Source organism: Empidonax traillii, unplaced genomic scaffold (assembly GCF_003031625.1).
Source record: "Empidonax traillii isolate 1590-97213 ecotype Southwest subspecies unplaced genomic scaffold, ASM303162v1 scaffold134:size1062425, whole genome shotgun sequence".
In the NCBI taxonomy this organism is placed as follows: Eukaryota; Metazoa; Chordata; class Aves; order Passeriformes; family Tyrannidae; genus Empidonax; species Empidonax traillii.
The window spans coordinates 519,017-538,653 of record NW_020955327.1 but is presented as its reverse complement, the minus strand read 5'-3'; the positions used below and the strand labels follow the sequence as shown (position 1 = coordinate 538,653).

The following is a 19,637-nucleotide window of genomic DNA, read 5'->3' as shown; positions in this document are numbered from 1 at the left end:
TTCACTGATATGATGCTGGTCGCAATTTGTACCTCACACTAGCATAACGCTGGCTGTGTGGTTTACCAGTAGTAGTTTTAGTGTAGTGGTGAGATGGGATGAGCACATCAGGGAGTACAAGCATGCAGATATCAACTAGCCTAAGTGTTGAAGTATAGCTGGGAATAACGTGTTACTCAGAGATTGTATGTGCAGTGTTGCATTAAGAGGGCAGAATCCTTTGGAGCTAGGAACTACATGAAAAAACTGATTGTATCTCAGTCTATAATTCAAAAGAAATTGCTAGAGAGAATAATTGAGGAGAGGGGCCTCTGGGTCTAGCTGTACAGCCCTTTTGGAACAGACAGATGTATTTTTATCATAAAAATGTTTTTATAAGTGAAGTTTTCATATCAACAATGAAAATCTTTACAAGGAAAATACCAGTGCTAGTCAAAGCAAAAACCGTACTACCATGCCTTAAGCAGATTTCCCTTCAGACAGTTTCAGGTTCATAGTTCAAGCATCATGTTGTGGCAATTACAGGACCTCTGGTGGAGCTTCCATATACCAAAGTCGGAGAACAAGTATACAAATAGAGGGGCTCCTTTGTCTCCCCAGGCAGTGCCTGTTGTGTGAGTGGCTGAAAATAAAGCAGGGTAAATTTTAGTCAGAACTGTGTGCCTGAAACTCAAGTTGCTGCAGTGTTATACAGCACTCTGGGGAGAACACGGGCCATAGCTGGGCTTCTGCTGCTGTGTTTAATGATACTCTGTGAATGCTGGATACACTTGTGGTATCATCTTGGGCATGAGTTATTGCGACAGGAGGGACACATCAGAGAGGGTCTGGCTGCTAGTCTGGGAAACACTGACCTAGCAGTTTTATCCCCTGTATGGTCTGGTTAAACTGGTTTAAAGATGAGGCCAGTGATGTCTGTAGCTATGTGGAAATGAAGGGGGGTTGGGGTGGAAGAAGGGAGGAGAATGGAGAAAAGAAGAAAAACATAGTAGAAACTGTGAGATGTGGTATTTGCAACCAGGGGAATGTAGAGCAGTGAAACTACATAGAAGAACCAGGGAAGTGGGAAGAAGAAGCAAGGGGGGAGCAAAGAGATAGGAAGGGAGAAGAGGACAATCCCCTGGTGAGGCTGTGTGACTGTGGTACTTGGCCAGTCAGGACATTCTTTCTTTTTAAACACCTCAGTGATCTGTCCAGCAGAGAGCTGAGTTTTAGCAATTAATAATGAATATGGAAAAAAGAAACAAGGTAAAAAGGAATAGGGGAGAGGGGAAATGTGAAGAAGGAATATGATGGAAAAGTAAAGTAAAGAGCTAAAAGGGAAGAAAAAAAATTGATCTGGCACCAGGTGTTCAGCTGGCAGATGCTCTACAAAGCCCACAGAAGATGAAGGATAAGATTCAGTGCAACCACTAGCAGGCAGTAAAAATTAGTATTTCTTTTTTGCTAGGTGCTGCTTAGGGCATGATTAGTAAATAGAAAACAGTAGGTACAGATTTGCATGGATCTTCATCAGAGCTTTAGCACATATTGGAATGTGCAAATTGATACCCTTTAATTGTAGCAAAGGCTTCTGGAGGTGCAGGTAGATGAGGTCAATACAGATAGCGGCAGGTGGGCAGAGAGGGAAGTGGGCATAGTTTCATGGGGAAGAAAGGAGGCAGAAGAAAACCTGTTCTAGAGCTTATGGAGAAGCTGTATGGGAATTAACTGAGCATGAAGTATTCCTTGGCTCCCGTGTAGTGCACCCCCATATGAAGGGACACTAAGCAGTAGTACTGCCGTGTGGATTTGTGTGGACTAATCAAAGCGTGGTTGCATCAAATATGTCAGCCAGTATTTTTAAAGAGCAAGTTCTAAATCTATAACTTAGGGGTCGAAAAGAAGGAGGTCATACTTTCGGGAATAGCAAACTTCCAGCAGGTCCTCCTCGCACGCATTCGGGGGTCTCAAGGCCGGCTAGGGGACCGCGGCTATTCCGGCCCTCTCGGCAGTGCTGCTCCGGGGATGCTGAGCATCGCCCCGCGGGCGGAGGAGGGGGCAGAGGAGGGGCAGGGCCAGCCCAGCCCTCCCACTGAACGCAGCGCGCCGCGGTCCTGCCTGGCCCGGCTGCTCCGCGGCCGCTCCCACCGCGAGGTGCAGTGCCCGTGTCTAGAAAGCGCTTCCCTGCTGCCGTCTGCAGAAATCGATACGATTTTTTTTTATTATTATTATCGTTATTTTCCGGTCTAACGCGTCCTTGTCGCCGCAGCCTCCCCATCCCTCCGGCGGCACGGCCACACACTGAGCACCGGCCGGGGGCGAGGGGGTCCCGTTTACCTGGCAGGTGTCTGTCGGCTGCGCTACGCCCGGGCGGCGGCGAGCCCGGAGATGAGCGGAGGAAAGGGCGAATTTGGGCCGCCCCGAGCCCTGCGCTGAGGCCAGGGTAGGGGCTGGGGCCGGCGGCTCCGAGCACCGGCCGGGGAGGGAGGGTGTGGAGGACACTGTCGCTGTGCCGCCGCCGCCCGGGGAGCGAGGGGAGTCCCCGCCGACCGTCCTGGCAGCCGCCTCCTAAAACTGAAGCTCCGGAGAGGAGGAGGGGAGGAGGATCCGGGGCGCAGGGCGCAGCGGGGGAGGCGGCTCCCGCAGCCCCGTGGCACATCGCCGGCTGGAGGCGGCGGGATGCTGCTGCGGGGCTGCGCTCCGCGAGCGTGCCTTAGGTGTGGGGAGCAGAGCAGCCCTCCGTGCCGCCGTGATGGTGCATTTTCCTCCGGCTCCGTCGCGGGGATGGTGGGATGGTGCTGCAGCCCGAGGAGATCTTGGCCGCTGCCTGCCGAGGCTGGGCAAGATCTCTCTCTCTCTCTTCTCCCTGCTTTCCCCGCTGTGTTCGTTTCTTACCCTCTTCACCTCGCCGGCCCCGTGCCCGCTCCAGACCCCACAAGCCGCGATGGTGTTTTATTTCCCTAACGTCTCATCCGCGCGTGATTAAACACATCCCAGTGAGCGGCCGGCAACTTCGGCTGCGCCCGGGCGTGTGCGGCGGGGTTGTCACGGCTCCGGCATGCCCGTGCTCCCGGGCGAGCCCTGCCACCTGCAGCTCGGCGCCGGGCGCGGAGAAGCGCGGCGCTGCTGCCCGGCCCGCCACCCGTCGGGGCTGCCCTGCATCTCCGCAGCCGGCGGGGCGGGACGGTGCGGCGGTGTCCCCGTGCCCACGAGGGGTGGGGTGCGGAGCGCGGGGCGCGCTGCCCCTGTGCCCCCTCTGCCCTGTCTCCCCCCTCTCCCCGCGCTGCCCCGGGCGCTGCCGCGGGGGCGCAGCGGCCCCGCCCGCCGGGCCCCGCATCCCGCGCGGCCAATGGGGGCGGCGCGGCGGCGGCACGTGACGCGGCGGGCCGGGACCTGCTGCTTCCCCCGCGCAGAGGGATGCGGGCGGCAGAGCGGGGCAGGCGGCGGCGGCGGCGGCTGCGCGGCGGCGGCCCCTCCGCGCCCTCCCCCCGCTCCCCGCCGCCCGGCCCCTATGGCAGCCGCTCCCCGCCCCGCCGCCGCCCGCACCCCCGCGCCGCCCCGCCGGGCTCCGCCGCTCGCCCCAGCGTAGCGCCCGGCCGCCGCTCGCCGACCCGCTGCCGCCGCCGGCCGGGGCCCCGGGATGCCCAGCGGCCCCGCCGCCCGTCCCTGCCGCCCGCCGCGCCGCCCGGGGGGCACGCCGCCGCCGGAGAGTTGAGTTAGGAAGTCATGGTGCCCTGGGAGCCCTCCCCGCCCCGGCAGTGCGGCGGCGGCTGGACGCTCTGCGACTGCTGCTGCTGGCTGCTGCTGCCCGCCGTGCTGCTCGTCCTCGCCCGCCCCGACAAGCTGGCGGCCTTCCCTACCTCCTTAAGCGACTGCCAGACGCCCACCGGCTGGAACTGCTCCGGTAAGCACCGGAGCACCCCGCGCCCGGCCCCGCAGCGAGCGTCCCGGCAGCCGCACCGGGCGCTTGGAGTTGCACGGGCGAGCCCGGGGTGGGAGCCAACTTCAGCGGGTGATGATGCCGCGTCCCGTTGCATACAGGGGAATAGCGAAGACGAAGAGTCCCGAGTGTCGGGGCTCGCCGCCGTTCCCGGTGCGGCCGCAGACCCGGGGCTCCGCTTCTTTCCCGCTCCGCGGCGCCGGGCGCGGCAGCCGCGCCCTCCGCCGGTGCGCAGCGCCGCGGCTGCGGGCGGCTCCCCGGGCACGGAGACAGAGAGCGAGCCCTGGCCCCGCCGGAGCGCGGCTCTGCGCTGAAACGGGGCAGCCCGGCGTGTAACTGCGGGAATGGGGTGCGGGGAAACGGGGCCCCGTGTGCGCATCCTGCGGGCGGCTGTTCCCGTGCGCACGAACGGAGAGGAGGTCGGGGGATGGACACCGCGACACCAGGAACCCGCTACCTGCTCCTTAAAGTCGGGCTGACCTTTATAATGAGTTTCCTATATAGGTCAGCAGCCGGTCCTTCTCCGATACACTGAATAATTGGGAAATTAGACTGTAGTAGCCTTTTTCGGGAAAGAGCGTTATTTGGGGTACTGGGTGCATCGTACATAATGTGTTAGATCGGAGGGAATTTGCACTGTGAGCTCTTCATTTTAAACGTGTAGTGATATGGTTAAGAGCACTAGGATGTTTTTTTGAAAAATGAATGGATTCAGATCTTAATGGGTTTGGAGTCTGATATAGCTGTTTTGTTTAATACCTTGCTGCACACTGTTGGAGTGGGAAGTCAGCTAGCAAAATCTGAGATTCGTGCTTGTATTCGTGAACTGAATCTTCAGTCAGATCTGTTGGTTTTTCCTGGAGAAAATGAAGGCAAAGAGCTAGGTTCACTCAGCGGCTTGTGGGGAACCTGGCACTTCTCCTGTTAACTTAGAGGTCATCAATCTTCATTGGAATCAGGCAGACCATCACGGAAAACACACAGCCTGTTTGTCTTTATTATTGGGGGCTTTGTTGTGTCACGGGCTGGAGAAATTCCAATTTGGACTTTTGTCCAGCAGATTTGTGATCGGATGGGGATAAGTTGATGACATTTCCAACCTAGAGCCATGAAATAGCATAATTACCGGTTGACTTTTGAGGAAACCAAGTCTCTGAAATAGAAAAAGAAGACAAAAAAAAAAAGTGCCTGAGGTACTGGGGAATAAGGACTGAGAGAAACACTGAGGGAGAAATAAGGGAAAAAGTGAAAAACTGAGGACAGGGAAGGACAAAAGAAAATCTGGACTCTATAATTTCATCAACAAGGTTATTGTGCTGTGTGCATTAAAATGCAATCATCCCATATTGTTCCTCTTGCTAGACCAAAGCTGACTTTTTTTTTTTTTTTTCCCTCTTTACATTTGAGGTTACGATGACAGAGAAAATGATCTCTTTCTCTGCGACACCAATACCTGTAAATTTGATGGGGAGTGTTTAAGGATTGGAGACAGTGTGACTTGTGTCTGTCAGTTCAAGGTAAGAAGATTGATGTTTCGTTCTCTAATTCGCTAATGAGAATACAAATCAAGGATCTCCCTTTATTACCTATCACTTGGCAATTTATTTCTCTATGTGCAGAGAAGTTAGAGGGAAAACCTGGCAGTGTGTATAAAATGCTGGCAGGAGAACCAACTGGTGTCAAGAAGACGTAAGTTTCTCTTGGAAAACGCAGGTGCTGTGGCTTTAAATGTCCCTTCGGGTCTGCAGTTTCAGGTTGTGCATTTCTGATTTTTCGTCTCTACCCTTTTAACAAGGATTTAGAGTCCTTTCTAAATTCATTTCTGATACAGATCATGGCTTATTGTATTCGGAGTTCTGATCTAGTTAAAGAAATGGATCTGTAATGTGCTTATGCAATATTTTCAGGAAGGGCTGCATAGTGACAATGCTTCTGCCTGTTTATCTGCCCAGCTGATCAGATTAAGGAGCAATCCCTCTGTTCCAAAATGATGAACTTCCTTTAGGTTTTATATAGTTTTAGGAGAGCTATTACTGAGTAGTAGGGATTTTTCCTTCTAGTTCTTCTCTCTTCCTCTCATAACTACGTCTAAACCTGAGACGTTCTTAAAGTCAGACTATTTCATTATGAAGGATTCCACTTAATATGTTTTAGCCAACTCTCAAAACAGCTGGGCTTTAAATAATGACCTGAATAAAAGCTGAGCAAATTAAAGGAGTTTTAAGCATGTACCAGCACAGGGTTGTATGTTTGTTTATGCCCCAGTGGTCTTTTGCATTTTAATGTGGATTTGTGAAGTTGTGAAACTTATAATGCTGATTTGAGTATTTACAGTAGAGCAGGCCAAAGAGTGCACAGTTCAAGATCGTGCACATCTGTAGTGATTATGCTAATATTGAGCTTTGATAGACTATTCACTTTGAAGCATGACATGTACTATGTATATTTCTAGAGCCAAATATGTCTTCAGAGAAAAATCCCAAGTGATAAATTCCTTTAAAACAAAGAAGGATTTTTCTCTAATAAGAGCAAAACAGTTGTTTTCTGAAGCACTTGTGTTTTCCACGTTGGGAGAAAATTCATATTGACCATGGGAGTTTTTTATTCTGTTTGGAGTTTGCACGCAGTTAAAGATTCAGTGTGAGAATGCTGTTGTGAGCATTTGCCTTGGCTCAGCATGTGCAGTGAACTAAGGGTTGCTGTATTTTCTCTTTCTAAGAAAAATCTGTAAGGCAGTGAGATGCCTGTGACTTGTCCCATTGCTTGGTGGTAAGCAAGGATAGATGTTGTGCCATGGGCATCACGGACTCGGAGCAGCTGCTGGGAGTTATCGGGGCTTGTCTTTGGTCCCGGTTTGGTGTTACCATTTGGCATAAAGCAGTGGACTCATAGCCTGGAAGGAGCGAACTCAGAGTTTCCTTCCTATTGGCACGGAAGAAGGCACTGGAAGCACTGTTTTCCCAAGGCAAGGTGCTGGTACCTGGTGATTTTGGATAAATGAAGCTAAGCAAACCTCTCTGGATTGTGTCATCTCCTCTTTGAGAGGTGAACACTATAGGTCTGCTGAGTTGAGCAGTTCTGTAGGGAGTAGTTGAAACAGATTTCAGGAAATCAGATAATCAGTATATGAATATGTTAGATCAAAAGGCTGAGTTGGGCCTGCCTGATCACTAGAAAATGGGTTGAAATCAACCGTAATCTTTGGTTCCAGTGGCCTTTGGATCAGGCCCTGTGAACACTTGATGCTCTTTGTCTTGATATGAGCCGCAGGGCTGACTGTGACCTTGGAGGGCAAATTACCTGTGGCTGATCCTGTGCCAGCGCTGCGAAGGGCGATGTGGTGCCGGGGGCTTCTGTAGTCGAACGCGAGTGCTTTGATACAGGCAGAGCTTGGGGGGATGTTAGCTTCTCTTGTAACATCAGTGGACAATGTGACAAGCCAGAAAGATATGCCACCCGAGTAGAAAATTAATTTGTAGCGCAGTGTCTGAGGCTGGCTAAGTAAGGCAGAGCTGGCCAGGTAATTCATGTCACAAGTAAGGGGGTCCTCCATCAGGACTCAAGTCCCCATTTCAGTGACAGCTCTTTGGGGTGATAGTGAACAAATCAAGAGCAGGATCCTCATCATTATAACTATGTTTTATGTTTTCTTCAGAATTTGCCAGGGACTTTAACTGCAGTTTGAGAGAATAGAGAAGAATGAAAAGCTAATTTTGCCTCCGTACTGATGAAGAGTCCTGTGCTGGTGAAGGCAGAATGGACAGCAGGGCTGCTGCAATCTTGATTTGGGTTTTTTCAGACCAGAATCACAGATGCATCATGTCTGTCCAAGTGGAGTTAAAATTAATTTATTTTTATTTGAAAGGCTGAATATGATCAGACTGCTCTGGAACACCTGAGTTGGGCTTCCATCCCTGGAGAGCCAGCAGGCGTGTACTGAGAAAGAGGTTCATATCAGCTGGTTTTCTTGTTGTAGTCTACTGTGACTCCTCAGAATGAGACATGTATTGAATCTGAAAACAACATGTTGCACTCTGGTCAGGAAATTCAGACCTGTCCCCAGCTCAAGGCAAGCCCAGACGTTGGTGCTGGCAGGGAGGGAAGGCACTGGGACAGTGCTGGGTCCAGCAGTGGGGCTGAGCATGGGGGAAATCACCACCCCTTCCTTCCCTCAAACTCAGCATGTCCAACAGAAGGGGTAGAGCTGTGCCAGCAGGCATGTGGTTGGAGACATGGCTTGCTGGGATCTGCACGTGTCTACCCAAAGCCATAGGTCTGGCAGTCTGGGCTTTCCCCTCTTATATTTCATGAACATATCAAAAAAATATACTAGGGTATTTCCATCAATGTCTTTTCTCTTTAGCCACCAGGACTGTGGACAATCACTGTTTTTTATGTGAGGAAGGAGTCCTATTTTTCATGCATGTTGAATCTCTCATGCATGTTGAATGTGTTCAGTGTTTATGGAGCTGGAACATCCCCTGGCCAACTTGCAGCTTTGTTATCTTTCTGGAATATATTTTTGTGCTGCTTGGTTCCAGGTGTAGGTGCCTTTTGGGGGGTAGTTAATCCAGGAGAACATAAAGAGGTCAAACTTTTAACAGCATTACCAGGAGGAGGAGTTATACAGGTTACCCTTTTCTTTAAAAAGCAGACCACCTACTTTCAGTGCCCGGCACTGACCCAAACACTTGCAAAGCTGATTTGTGTCTGGCTGTGACAGTGGGCACTGGAGGCTGCAAGTGCTGAGGAAGGCAGCCTTTGACTGACACTTGGCTGTATTGGTTGCATCCATTTCCCTGCTTTACAGCTGTATTTTAACAACTTGCATGTATGAGAGAGAGGTGGGCAGTGTGGCACTGTGCTGCGAGGTTTAGTGGGAGTTTTGATGTGGATTTTCCTGAGTGCTCCATCAGTCCTTACTTGGGGCATGAAGAATCATTTCTACATCTAGGGCTTAGTCTATTGAGCTCTAAACTAATGGCAGTTCCCAGACTGAGGAAACTGACTCTCAACATCTGATATTCTCCAGTACTAGCAAGAAGTATTTTATGACAGTGAAGAGCTGCAAGTTCAGGATTCAGCACGGTCAAGCGTAAGAGTCTAGTTCTTCTGGTGGGTTAGGAACAACCTGGTGACTAACATCACAACCTTCTCATCAGTGGTCTTGTCTTCTTTCCTGGGTAACTTTCACTACAGTTTCCAGCTCAAAGCCAAGGCAGGATACATCTGGGAAGGTACCATTTCCTTTGTTCCTTGTGGCTCTCACCTTTTTCATCTGAATACTGGTTTTTCAAAGGTGGTGGTGGGAAGAGTGAGCAGCAGAGGAAGAAATACACCTTTGACCAGCACAGTTGGATAAAGAAAAGGCTTCATCACCTGTGCTCACCATGGAGTATATTCTACCTCCACTGGCTAAAGCCAAGCTTGAGTTGGGCAGAAGCCACAAGAGAGAAGGGAAATTTCTCCCAGGAGAGTTGATACTTCCTGGACTCCTGGTGTCTCTCAATTACATTTTAAAATTGCCAAGCTTTAGAGTAAGTTCCAGCCTAGCTCATAGCACCCCTTTCTGTGGATCAGGACTTCACCATTGATGAAGGGCCATCTGGCCTTTCAGATTTGCAGCTGAGTCAGTGTGAAAGATGGTCCCTTGCTCTGGGCGAGGTCAGTGGAGAAGTTGCCCCTGTTTCTTTATTTCTTGGGCAAAGTATCCAACATTGTTTCTACATGTAACAAAGCCTGTTGAGATACTTCAGGCCAAATTACACACAAATCCATAGGTGACAAGCAGATAGTGCATCCAAAGCAAGCACAATTTGATGCTTCATGCTTTAAAAAATGTGCACGATTGTGTTAATTGTCCTGGTTATGTATTCCAGATCAGCCTCCAGCAATTGCTGTTGAGCTTCTGGATGAAGTTGGCATTTTATGCTTGAAACATTGCTCAGATTTGGAACATAATGGTGAAAATAGCCTAGAAACACTTTTAATCAACTGTTTGAAATCTCTACAAGGAGGAACCCTTTGTTAAGAGCAGGAGGAGAGAATTTTCACTGTTGCGGCTGCTGGTTTTCTTCCTTATTCTGAGGGAAGAGGGCGCTGGGGGTGGGCAGCAGATTGGGAAGATTTAGGAGAATACAATGCAAAAGGAAAATGTCATTTGTTTTGGCCCAATCAAAATGTCACTCTGACCAACTATGAATAATTTCTTGGCAGCTGTTCTGCGTGGAGGCCTGCAATTAATGCAATCTATGCAATCGTTTGTGTTAATCACTTCTGTAGTCATTCAGTTCAAAGCATTTTTGATGTTAATATCCCTGAAATTTCTGTTCTACCTTTTACATTGTGCCTGACAAACACACCTCAGATACTTTGTGGCATAGTACAGCTAAGTAGCATGTATGATTTCTTTTAAATTTTTATTCGGATTTGGGCAGAGGTGAGCATTCGTAAATAATAATTGTGATCATTCCATTTGTTCTAATTAAACAATGAGGCATACCAGGAGTACGGTAATCACGAGATAATCATATCCCTGGTATAATTACCACGTACAGGGCACATCCAAGTATTTCTAAGCCTCCGAGTGTGATTATCTTATGATAACTGCACCCGGTAGGTTGCCCAATTTTCAATATAAAAAGAAATTATTGCTTTTTTTTTAAATGAAAAAGAGAGGACAAAGCTGTCTCTCAGTGGCAGAGGGAACCAAGCAGGTAGTTTGCAGAGCTCAGCAGGACTTTGAGCCGAAGGAGGGGTGTGTGGTGTGAGAAACTTCTGCGCTGAGCTCGCTGCAGTGCTGCCACTCCTGCCCACTGGCCACCATGGGGAGAGCTTGGACCTTTGTGGAGCATCCCGGCCACAGCTCGCTGGGAACAGAAATGTCTCGGCAGAAAGAGGGATGGATTTTGGTTGTAGGTGTCTCGGAAATAGTTTCCCTCTGTCCAGTCCGTTCTAATTGTAGATAAGTACTTAAATAGTCACAAATGCACAGGTGGACACTTGTGTGTGTGCAAACAGCCGTCTCTGTGGCAGTGAGGGGGTGTGTGTGTGCAGGAAGAGGGGAAAGTGAGCCTGTTCCTTACAGTTTGTCTGTAGCCAAATTCAGTGGAAGAACATGAGCTGTCATTGCAGGTGCAAGGAGCCCTTTGCCTTGCCCATATTCCATCCCCAAGGAATGCCCCCTGCTCATTCTGGCAGGGAGGGGCCCACTCAGATTACCTTTTCCCTTGCCTGTTCAAGTCTGATTTGTCTTTTTTTAAATCTCCCTCCCTTTCCCCTGGTAGCTGTAAAGGTGAAGAGAGAAGGGTCAGTGTCTCCCACTCAGTTGTTGTCCCAATGTTTAAATACTGGAAGGGGGTGTGTGGGAGGAGGGGGGGTGGGCACCCAAATGGGTGCTGTGCCGCCTGCTCGTGTGCCTAACGCTGCTGCTCTGTGTCCCTCCCCACCAGTGTAACAATGACTACGTGCCCGTGTGCGGCTCCAACGGTGACACCTACCAGAACGAATGCTACTTGAAACAGGCTGCCTGCAAGCAGCAGAGCGAGATACTCCTCGTGTCCGAAGGGTCATGTGCGACGGGTACGTACAACGCGCTCCAGGCTGCCCGTGGACCCCGCTGTGCCCCCGAGTAAAATAACCTCTGGACGGCAGAAGCCATTTGGATTCTTGCTTTGAGTCCCTTCTGGGTTAATTCTTTGCAGTCTTGGGTATGATAACTTTGTATAGGCTCAGGATTGATGATACACTACACCAGTGCCACTGTTTTCAAGAGTTCAGCGCAGAAGTTGATTTGGTTTTTTTTTAAGATGTATCTTGTGCTCCTGATCATCCTGTGCCCTGTGTAGACTTCTGAGCTGTTACAGCACGTTACTGGAAGCGGATTAAGTGAGCAGATGTCTGATAAATGGGCATCTGGATTACCACAAACCTCTCCTTAATCTGGAGAGAGAGAACTGGAGCATTATAGCCTGCAATCCAGTTTCTTAGATTTTTCCTTATCCTTGTAGGGCCGGATTCCCAGCTGGTATGATTCAACAGACCGCTGGTTGTAATAAGTCATGCCAACTTACACCAGCTGATGATTTGGTCCAAAACACACTTAATGAACAGGTCTGTGCAACAGTTGTTTCGTTCTGGACTTGTGAAAACTCACTGGCATGTGAGATACCTTTGCTTCAGTCTGAGCATCATGACCTGTTTATGTCTCTGCTTTTATGAAACAGCTAGAAAGGTGAATGAGCAAAACCTGTCAGGAAAACTGAGTTGCTTATGTGCAGGAGTTCTTGATGTTTTTCTTTTGTGCTCTGTATCTGCTAGAGGTGGGCAGTGAAGTTAACTTGAAAAGAGCAGGAGGAGTAAGTCTTTGTTCTTGAGAGAGTTCTTTAAACTTAAAGCAGAATTTTTTCTCGGCTGAGGATGGAGGAGTCAATAAAAAGCACATTAGACAAACTTTTTTCGGTGCTGTAATTTTGTGTTTCATACACCTGAGAGAAAATAAACTTCTTCCCCTGGAAATGTTGTTCTCCTCTGAAGCTGTTACCTGACAATTTTCCAGAAGAAAAAAACATATGCTGCAATTTTTTTGTCTATAAATTGGTATTAAATGGAGCTCAGGCTGACAAAGCCTACTGTGGTGTAGGATTTGTTCAACTTAGTAAATTCTCTCAGCACAGCAACTGGTCTTTTTTTGGTTCAAAGTTTTAGATTAAAGGGATAATAATTTCAGTGCATTGCTACAACTTTGCTAACACTTGCCTACTGGCAGTGACTGTGTTGGAAGCATTCTCTTTGAAACATATTGCGTATTTCAGAAACAGAGAAGGGATAAAAAAAAAAAAAAGGAGGGTTTCCTAAAGTCTTGATCAAGGTCTTTGGCCTCTTTTCTTTCTCCCAAGGAGGAGGCTTAGTGGAGAAGGGAGCAGCCATGTGCTGATTTTCCCCATGGGATGGGGCAGAGAGTTGGTGCTCAAGTACCCCAGCAGAGTCCTGGGCTTCTGGGAGAACTGGCATTGAGCAGCCCTCCTGAGCTGGCAGGGATCTGGGCACTGAAGGGTAGAGCAGGAGGGAGAGACACAAGGTCTTTTCCCTCCAAAGAGACAGATAATGTGGTAACTCGTTATGGGAGGCAGGTGATAGCAGACATTCATTTCTTTTTCTGTGCTGGGCAGACCTGGCACACCTGTAAAAGCAGTGCTTCCCAGACCCATGAGGGCACTGTAGTGAAGACATCTTTCTTTCCTCTTTCCTCAGTAGGTCATTTGGGAAAGAGCATCAGGACAAAAGATGAAATCAGGAAGATTCAGGACATGGTCACAGGGAAAACACTATTATCTCTGTTTTCTTTTTCAACTGCTTTTTGCATCTGTCCTGTGCAGCCTTGCTGTATAAGTCTACCATTTTAAGAAGTCCTTGCAACCAATTATTTAAACAAAGATTTTTCTTTTTGTTTTTAACTTTGAGCAGTGATGGCATGTACAAGCCAGTTCAGATCCACCAGACCTTGCTGTCAGTAAATGAGATCTAACAGTTCATAGGATAATTGGATCCTAAAGCAGCCTTTCCAAACTCTTTCTATTAATCTTGATGCTGGTAAATGCATGTTCCACTAAGGGGGAGGATAGCATGGCAACCTCACTCCCTTCCCTACAGAAGAAACTCCTCTTACGCGTTATTTTTGGTAACCCTACATGTGTGTATTTCTGAACTTTGCCTTGCTTAGGAAGTTTCTTAAGGAAGCTCTGGGCTTGGCAGTTTTGTGATGTTGCACTTTCTAAATTTGCGAGTCTCATCATTCCAACCAACAAAATGTTGGGAAGAGGAAAAATAAAGATAAAGCACTCAGTGTTGAAACTCAGCAACAACCTCGAGAAAAATGGCATTTTAATCATTTATCTGAAGACTTTGAATAATAGTAATTTAATGGTTTATTCCAACTAGTTATGATCTGATGAGATGTCACTGTTTTGCAAAAATAATGACACGAATTTACAATTGATTCTCAAACAAATTGGGTTTAAAATTTCTCCTTGGTGGTGAGGACTTAGTAGTGACCAAGTGAAGTAACTTTACCCAACTGTTGGGAGCAAAGCTTCATCTGTCTTAGTAAAACAAAACGAGACAGAGACTTATGAGGGCATCACACCATTCCATGGCTTATGTTATTTTCGTCTGGTATAGAGACTTTAGAAAAAAAAAAAGAATGGAGACATGAAAAAGATGGCTTGAGTTGGCTACATTCAGATTAGATCTCTATAATTTTCTCAGGGATGACATCAAAAGTAAGGTATGCTGTAGCCCACTTAGCTGAAGCCTTGCTTTGCATGCATAGGGGACATACTGCAGCACATGAATATAAATTTCTTTCTGTTTTTTTTCTCAGATGCCGGCTCAGGATCTGGGGATGGAGGTAAGAGCCATATTTTAGTATCTCTGTGCTTCTGTGTACACACATTGTCTTTCACAATTTCAGATTTTAAGTGGATATGCTTTGCAATTTACTTGTCGCACTACATATTGTCTTTTGTTCAGCTCTTTCTTTGAAAAAAAGGAGTATTTTGCATTTCAGTCAAGTTGGAATCTAATCATGACATGCTGTTTTCTAGGGAAATTCAGAAAGCTGTGTTACTTCTAATGGGACTTGGAATTATTCATAGGTTGTGCTAGGAGCTCTATCTCCATCTACTGTTACAGTTGCACTCATTTGTTTTATGTTTAGGGTAATATTTCTTTTGTTTTTAAAACATGAGCCAAACCCTTGGCTCCTCCTCACTGGAGGATTCAAGCCAAACATTTTGTGGCAACAGAGAGCATTCTTTCAAAGATATGAAGAAATGGTACAGGGAAAGAACAATGTGTTTTTATGAGGACAGCGACAGCAAAACAGAACGTAGAAATAGTCCAAGCTCTTTGTGGCATACAGGGGATACTGTAAAATGTAGGCAAAATAACCTTTGATTTGGGGGTTGTTGTTTGTGGTTTTTTGTTGGTGTGGTGTTTGTTTGGGCTTTTGTTGGTTTTGTTTGTTTGTTTTTAGTTATTTTTCTTTATTTCTTCAGTGCAGTCATTAATGGATTTGATTGTTTGACAGCAATCCTTGGAAGTATAAGTGTTGGGTGTCGGGAATGTGACTTTTGGGTGCTACTTGCTTGGTGGGACTGGCTGGTCAGGCTTCTCTACGAGGGCCAGGGTTAGTTTGGATAGCTGTGGAAGGAAGGTTGTCATTAAGAGTTACCCTCATTTATGCCCAAGCTCCTTGAGTAAGCTCCAGGACCCCCATGGCAGTGGAAGGGCAAGGTCAACATTGGGCTGGGATGCTGCTGGACTCCTCCAGCTGGGGCAGCCACCAGACCTGAGCCAGGTTTCTGCTTAAGACACAGGCAGCAGGTCTGGGCTCTTACCCAGTTTTATGGCTGGTCCTGATTGGATTCAGGTTTTTTAAACACAGTCACGTTATTTGGCAAAATATCACCTAGTCCTTGTTTAGTTTTGGTACCCGGTATATTAGAGAGTGCAATGTGTACATAAGGTATTATTTTTACCTATGAAGTGGTCAACAACATGAGCATGAGGCACCTGCAAGGGACCTGATTTTCTGATATTGGACTCAGGCTGCTTTCTGGAAGTCAGGACACTTAAAAACGCTTCAGATCTGCCTCACCAAAGACCACAACATAAAATATTGCTAATAATTTTCAAAAGTTTTTTCCAGCTATTCCTCTTTTACTCTAAGGTCCTTTTAGGTTGTCTTTCTAAACCATTACACCAGAGAAATTCCTTACTCAGTGCTTATCAGAAATCTGCAGTTTGATTTATATGAATGACAGTGTTTTCACACTAAGGTCGCTTAGGTTTTTGAATGAAGTTGTGCAAAACTGGTCATGCATGTACCAAGGACAACAGATAATATTTCCAGTTTGTTTTATAACCTGAGATTAGCTCAGTTGGTTAGAGCATGGTGCTAGTAACACCAATATTGTAGGTTTGATCCCCATATGGGCCTTTCACTTAAGTGTTGGACCTAAGGATCCTTGTGGGTCCATTCCAACTCAGAATATTCTGTTCAGTCTGTGTACTGAGAAGTGGGAAAACACACCTGACCACTTTCTGAAAGTAAAGAATTCCATTCTCAAAAAGCATAGAAATTTAAAAGGAAGGTTTCCAAACAGTTTCGTTTTAGAAGCTAAGGTTGGCAGAACTCTGACAAGCAGAACAGGACCTTGGGACTGACTGGGCAGGTAGTAAGGAAGCAGATTCCTGAAGGAGAAAGAACCAAGTTGGTACATGTGTTTAAAGGTCTACAAAGCTGCCTTGTATTATTCAAGATTTAGTAGGCAGCTATGGTGGTTCTTAAAGTACAAAAGTATATTTATGTGCCCTGAGAAGCTAAATCCAGCCAAGTAAATATTGACACTACATCACTCTTTATTAGACATGATCTTGTTGTAAAAGCTGTAATAAATTTTGGATGTCATCACACAAAGTCTTGTAAAATCCACTCCAGCAATCATGAGTGGGATATGTTTCTGTGAGAAGCCTGTGGTCTTAGGCAATCTTTTGGGGCTTCTGCTTTTCTGAAAATTTTCCTTTCTTATGCTTCTCTAACCAGTAGCTGTTAAAAAAAGCATTTTTTTTAGCAAAACTACAGCCATAGGGACCCTCCCAGCCAGCCATACCTCTGCCTAATTCAGCAGAATGGGGCTGTGCTGGAGGCTGTAGGTGTCAGAGGTGCTGGGTACATCTGCAGTGAGGCACCTGAGATACCTTGAGCACTGGGAGCCCTTAGGAACAGTCATTCTCTGCCTGATTTGCCTGGTTTCTTGTTCTGTTGGAGTGCTGACAGGTCACAGGGTGGTGCAACACTTCAGCATTGCTCAGGTGGTTTCCCCCGTGACTGACACTAGTTCAGCTTCCAGTGCTGCTGTTCCCTCAGCAGAACTCATCACATGAAATTAGAATTGCTAAAGGGTTCAGAAATAGCTGGAGAGGGGTTGGTGCAGTGGACAAATGTAGACAAGCACACCATGTGGTCACACAAACCTCCTTTTCTCAGGAAACCAGACAGAGCTTGAATGATACAGCCAGAGGCTGTGTTTTGCTGCCATATCTTCCTTCCACATATTTCCACCAGAGTCTGCAGAGAAATCTCCTCAATTTATTGTGTAGGATTTGGGTTTTTTTGCTTTCCTGTCAGGCACTCTGTGATCAGAGAGGTCCCAGCTTCTTAGCACTTCAATGATCTTAAGGGCTTTTCCCGAGGTGATTTAATTCTTCTTTATGCAGCGCTAACATACAGAAGTTCCGTAATTTGTGAAGTGATGGGGTAACCTTAATCTCATTCAATTACTGAGCCTTCAGCATGCACTTTTGGGGCTATCCAGTAGATGGGTAAGACAGTAGGTGTTCAAGTTTCTTTCTGCAGAAGACGTTTTTCCCTGTAAATGAAGACAAAAAATGCAGAATCAAGAGCCATTTCTGTGTTTTGATTGCAGAAGCTGGGAGTATGCTGTGGAATTACTTTAAAACCCACATCCCAGAAAGATACTAATCAGAAACGCAGAAAGGATGAATGTGAAAGAGTTTATACAGAGAGTAATTTAAAGAGATTCCATTCATTTTCATCTGTGCTGTTCTCTAGACAACAGGGTTTTTTTAGAACCCAATGATTCATGTTTTGGTCTTGAGCAGCTTTATAATGAATTCTTGCTCGTTTCCTAGCTTCCTTCGAAGAGCGACGAACTCGAGATGCAGTATTTCATTATAGCTTTTAATGGGCTAAGGACATCTCTTCTTGGTTTCATTTTCACACTGAACACATCTTTCTGCTCCTTGCATTGTCTGTACTCTCAGCCCTGCTGATTTGCTTTCATTCACAGTCCAATGGATTTACTGTAGGTGACTCTCACACCATGTGTTGCTGTGATCACCAGCAAGGCAGTGCATGAGCACCTACCTGGAATTAGTTTCAGAGCCTCATTCGACTTCTATTCAAGTCCTCCTGACTTCAGTGGGAATTGTATGGGCCCCTGGGTACACAGATCTTATCCTAGTTTGGTTTTTATGTTAATTCTTTATGATCTATACTAAAGCAGAATGAAAAAGGCAAGCCATAATTCATCAATATCATCATGACCATTTATTTTACAGTAGAATCTAGAGGTCCTAATTATAAGATTAGGACTCCACTGTTCTACACCCTGATACTGTGAGGCACTTCACATTGTGGGAGAGAATAAAGTCTGTGAAGCAGAGTCTGGATATCCCAGTAGGGCAAAGGCTGTGAATCACACTTTGGTGTCCAAACTGAGAATAACCCTTGCCACTTCAGAGCCAAGCCAGTGCTGGGTGTTTTGAACCACAGTGTTTGTCAGCAGACCCATATGCCATCCAGAAAGAATCGGAGGTTATGCTGCTTTAAACTGAAAATCGACAACCTCACAAACCATCTTTTCTCCCTCTCTCTGCCTCTCTTGTTTTGTGTGTGTGTATTTTAAGGATAAGCATGTCTTGTTTGTTTGTTCGTTCTTTCAATTTATCCCTTCAATCTTACCCAGAAAAAAATTGAAGTCCTGCAGCTCTTTGTAGGTGCCAACATGTAGATTTAATGATAGATTTGGTATTCTGGTCTGCTTTTCATGTTGACTTAGAGATGTGTGAGTAAACACATACATATTATAAATCTATATGGGGCAGCAGACATCTTGAAACACTAACCCAGAGAAAACAGGGAGGAAAAAATTAACACTTTGAGCCCTATGCTATTCTTTTAAGGCAAACCATAATTCAGCATGTATATATTTTTTTTCTTTAATCAACAGGCAAATGACTACTTTTACCCAATTGCATTTGCATTTGTCTCCATGCTGATTTTGTATGACTAACTTGAATTCAGCAGCTCTGCTGCTTTTCCAGTGATTTCCCTTTCTGCTTTATTACAATGTTGATTGACGGGCAGGGCTCTGCAGAACACAGTGAATATTGCTGTAAACACTGTCCTAGCAATCACACTTGAGCCAAAATGCACCATAAAACCTGGAGTGCATATTAGTTTGAATGAAGCAGCGTATAAAATGCAGTGCTGATAAACACACATATATACACATGTTCTCAATACATGGGAGAATACTCTGACTGTTCCAGTTCAACCTCAGAAAGAAAGGGAATTGATATTTTGAGCTACAGATCCCATCCTTTTTTGCCTGGGTGTAACAGGCTTCTCTCATGTGAATTTAGAATAGATGCTGACCCCAGATGCTATCGTCAACTGCAATAAGGCAATAGGAAAGCTTTTCTACTCTAATTTAATTTGGGAGATATAATTTAAAGCAAGATCAGAAGGTACAGAATCAACTGTAAGCAACGTGGACTGAGTTGGTAAATACCTCTGGAGGAAATGTTTAAATCTTAAATGATTGACCTGACGGTGGATGGTCAAATATATGTCTCCTTTGTTAAACGGGTTTTTACCTTGTTAACCTCAGCATGGCACTGAGCCCAAACCAATAAGCTCCTTGAAAGGCTGGGTTTATTAGCTCAGGCTCTTCGCTGTCCTAACATGATTACATGACTTCTAGTTCAGGGCTGGTGCACATCTGACCTATATAAGAGTTAGGTCAGGAAAAGGCAGTTAATGTCTCTTCGTGGCCTTTAAAACTTAAGAAAGGATGAAGTTCCCGTGTGTTTTTGTTGACTACATGAGAAGCACTTGGGCGTTCAG

General features: G+C 46.5%; 1 protein-coding gene across 1 annotated transcript in view; it reads left to right on the top strand.

Moving 5' to 3' along the window:
* The first annotated feature begins 3,448 nt into the window (after positions 1 to 3,448).
* Positions 3,449 to 19,637, top strand: part of TMEFF2 (transmembrane protein with EGF like and two follistatin like domains 2) — a 127,156-nt gene continuing 110,967 nt past the window's right edge. The window contains exons 1-4 of the mRNA XM_027883750.1: positions 3,449 to 3,886; positions 5,330 to 5,439; positions 11,374 to 11,503; positions 14,304 to 14,330. Of these exons, the coding sequence (XP_027739551.1) occupies positions 3,709 to 3,886; positions 5,330 to 5,439; positions 11,374 to 11,503; positions 14,304 to 14,330 (445 nt within the window). The 5' untranslated portion in view covers positions 3,449 to 3,708. The remainder of the gene's footprint in view (positions 3,887 to 5,329; positions 5,440 to 11,373; positions 11,504 to 14,303; positions 14,331 to 19,637) is intronic.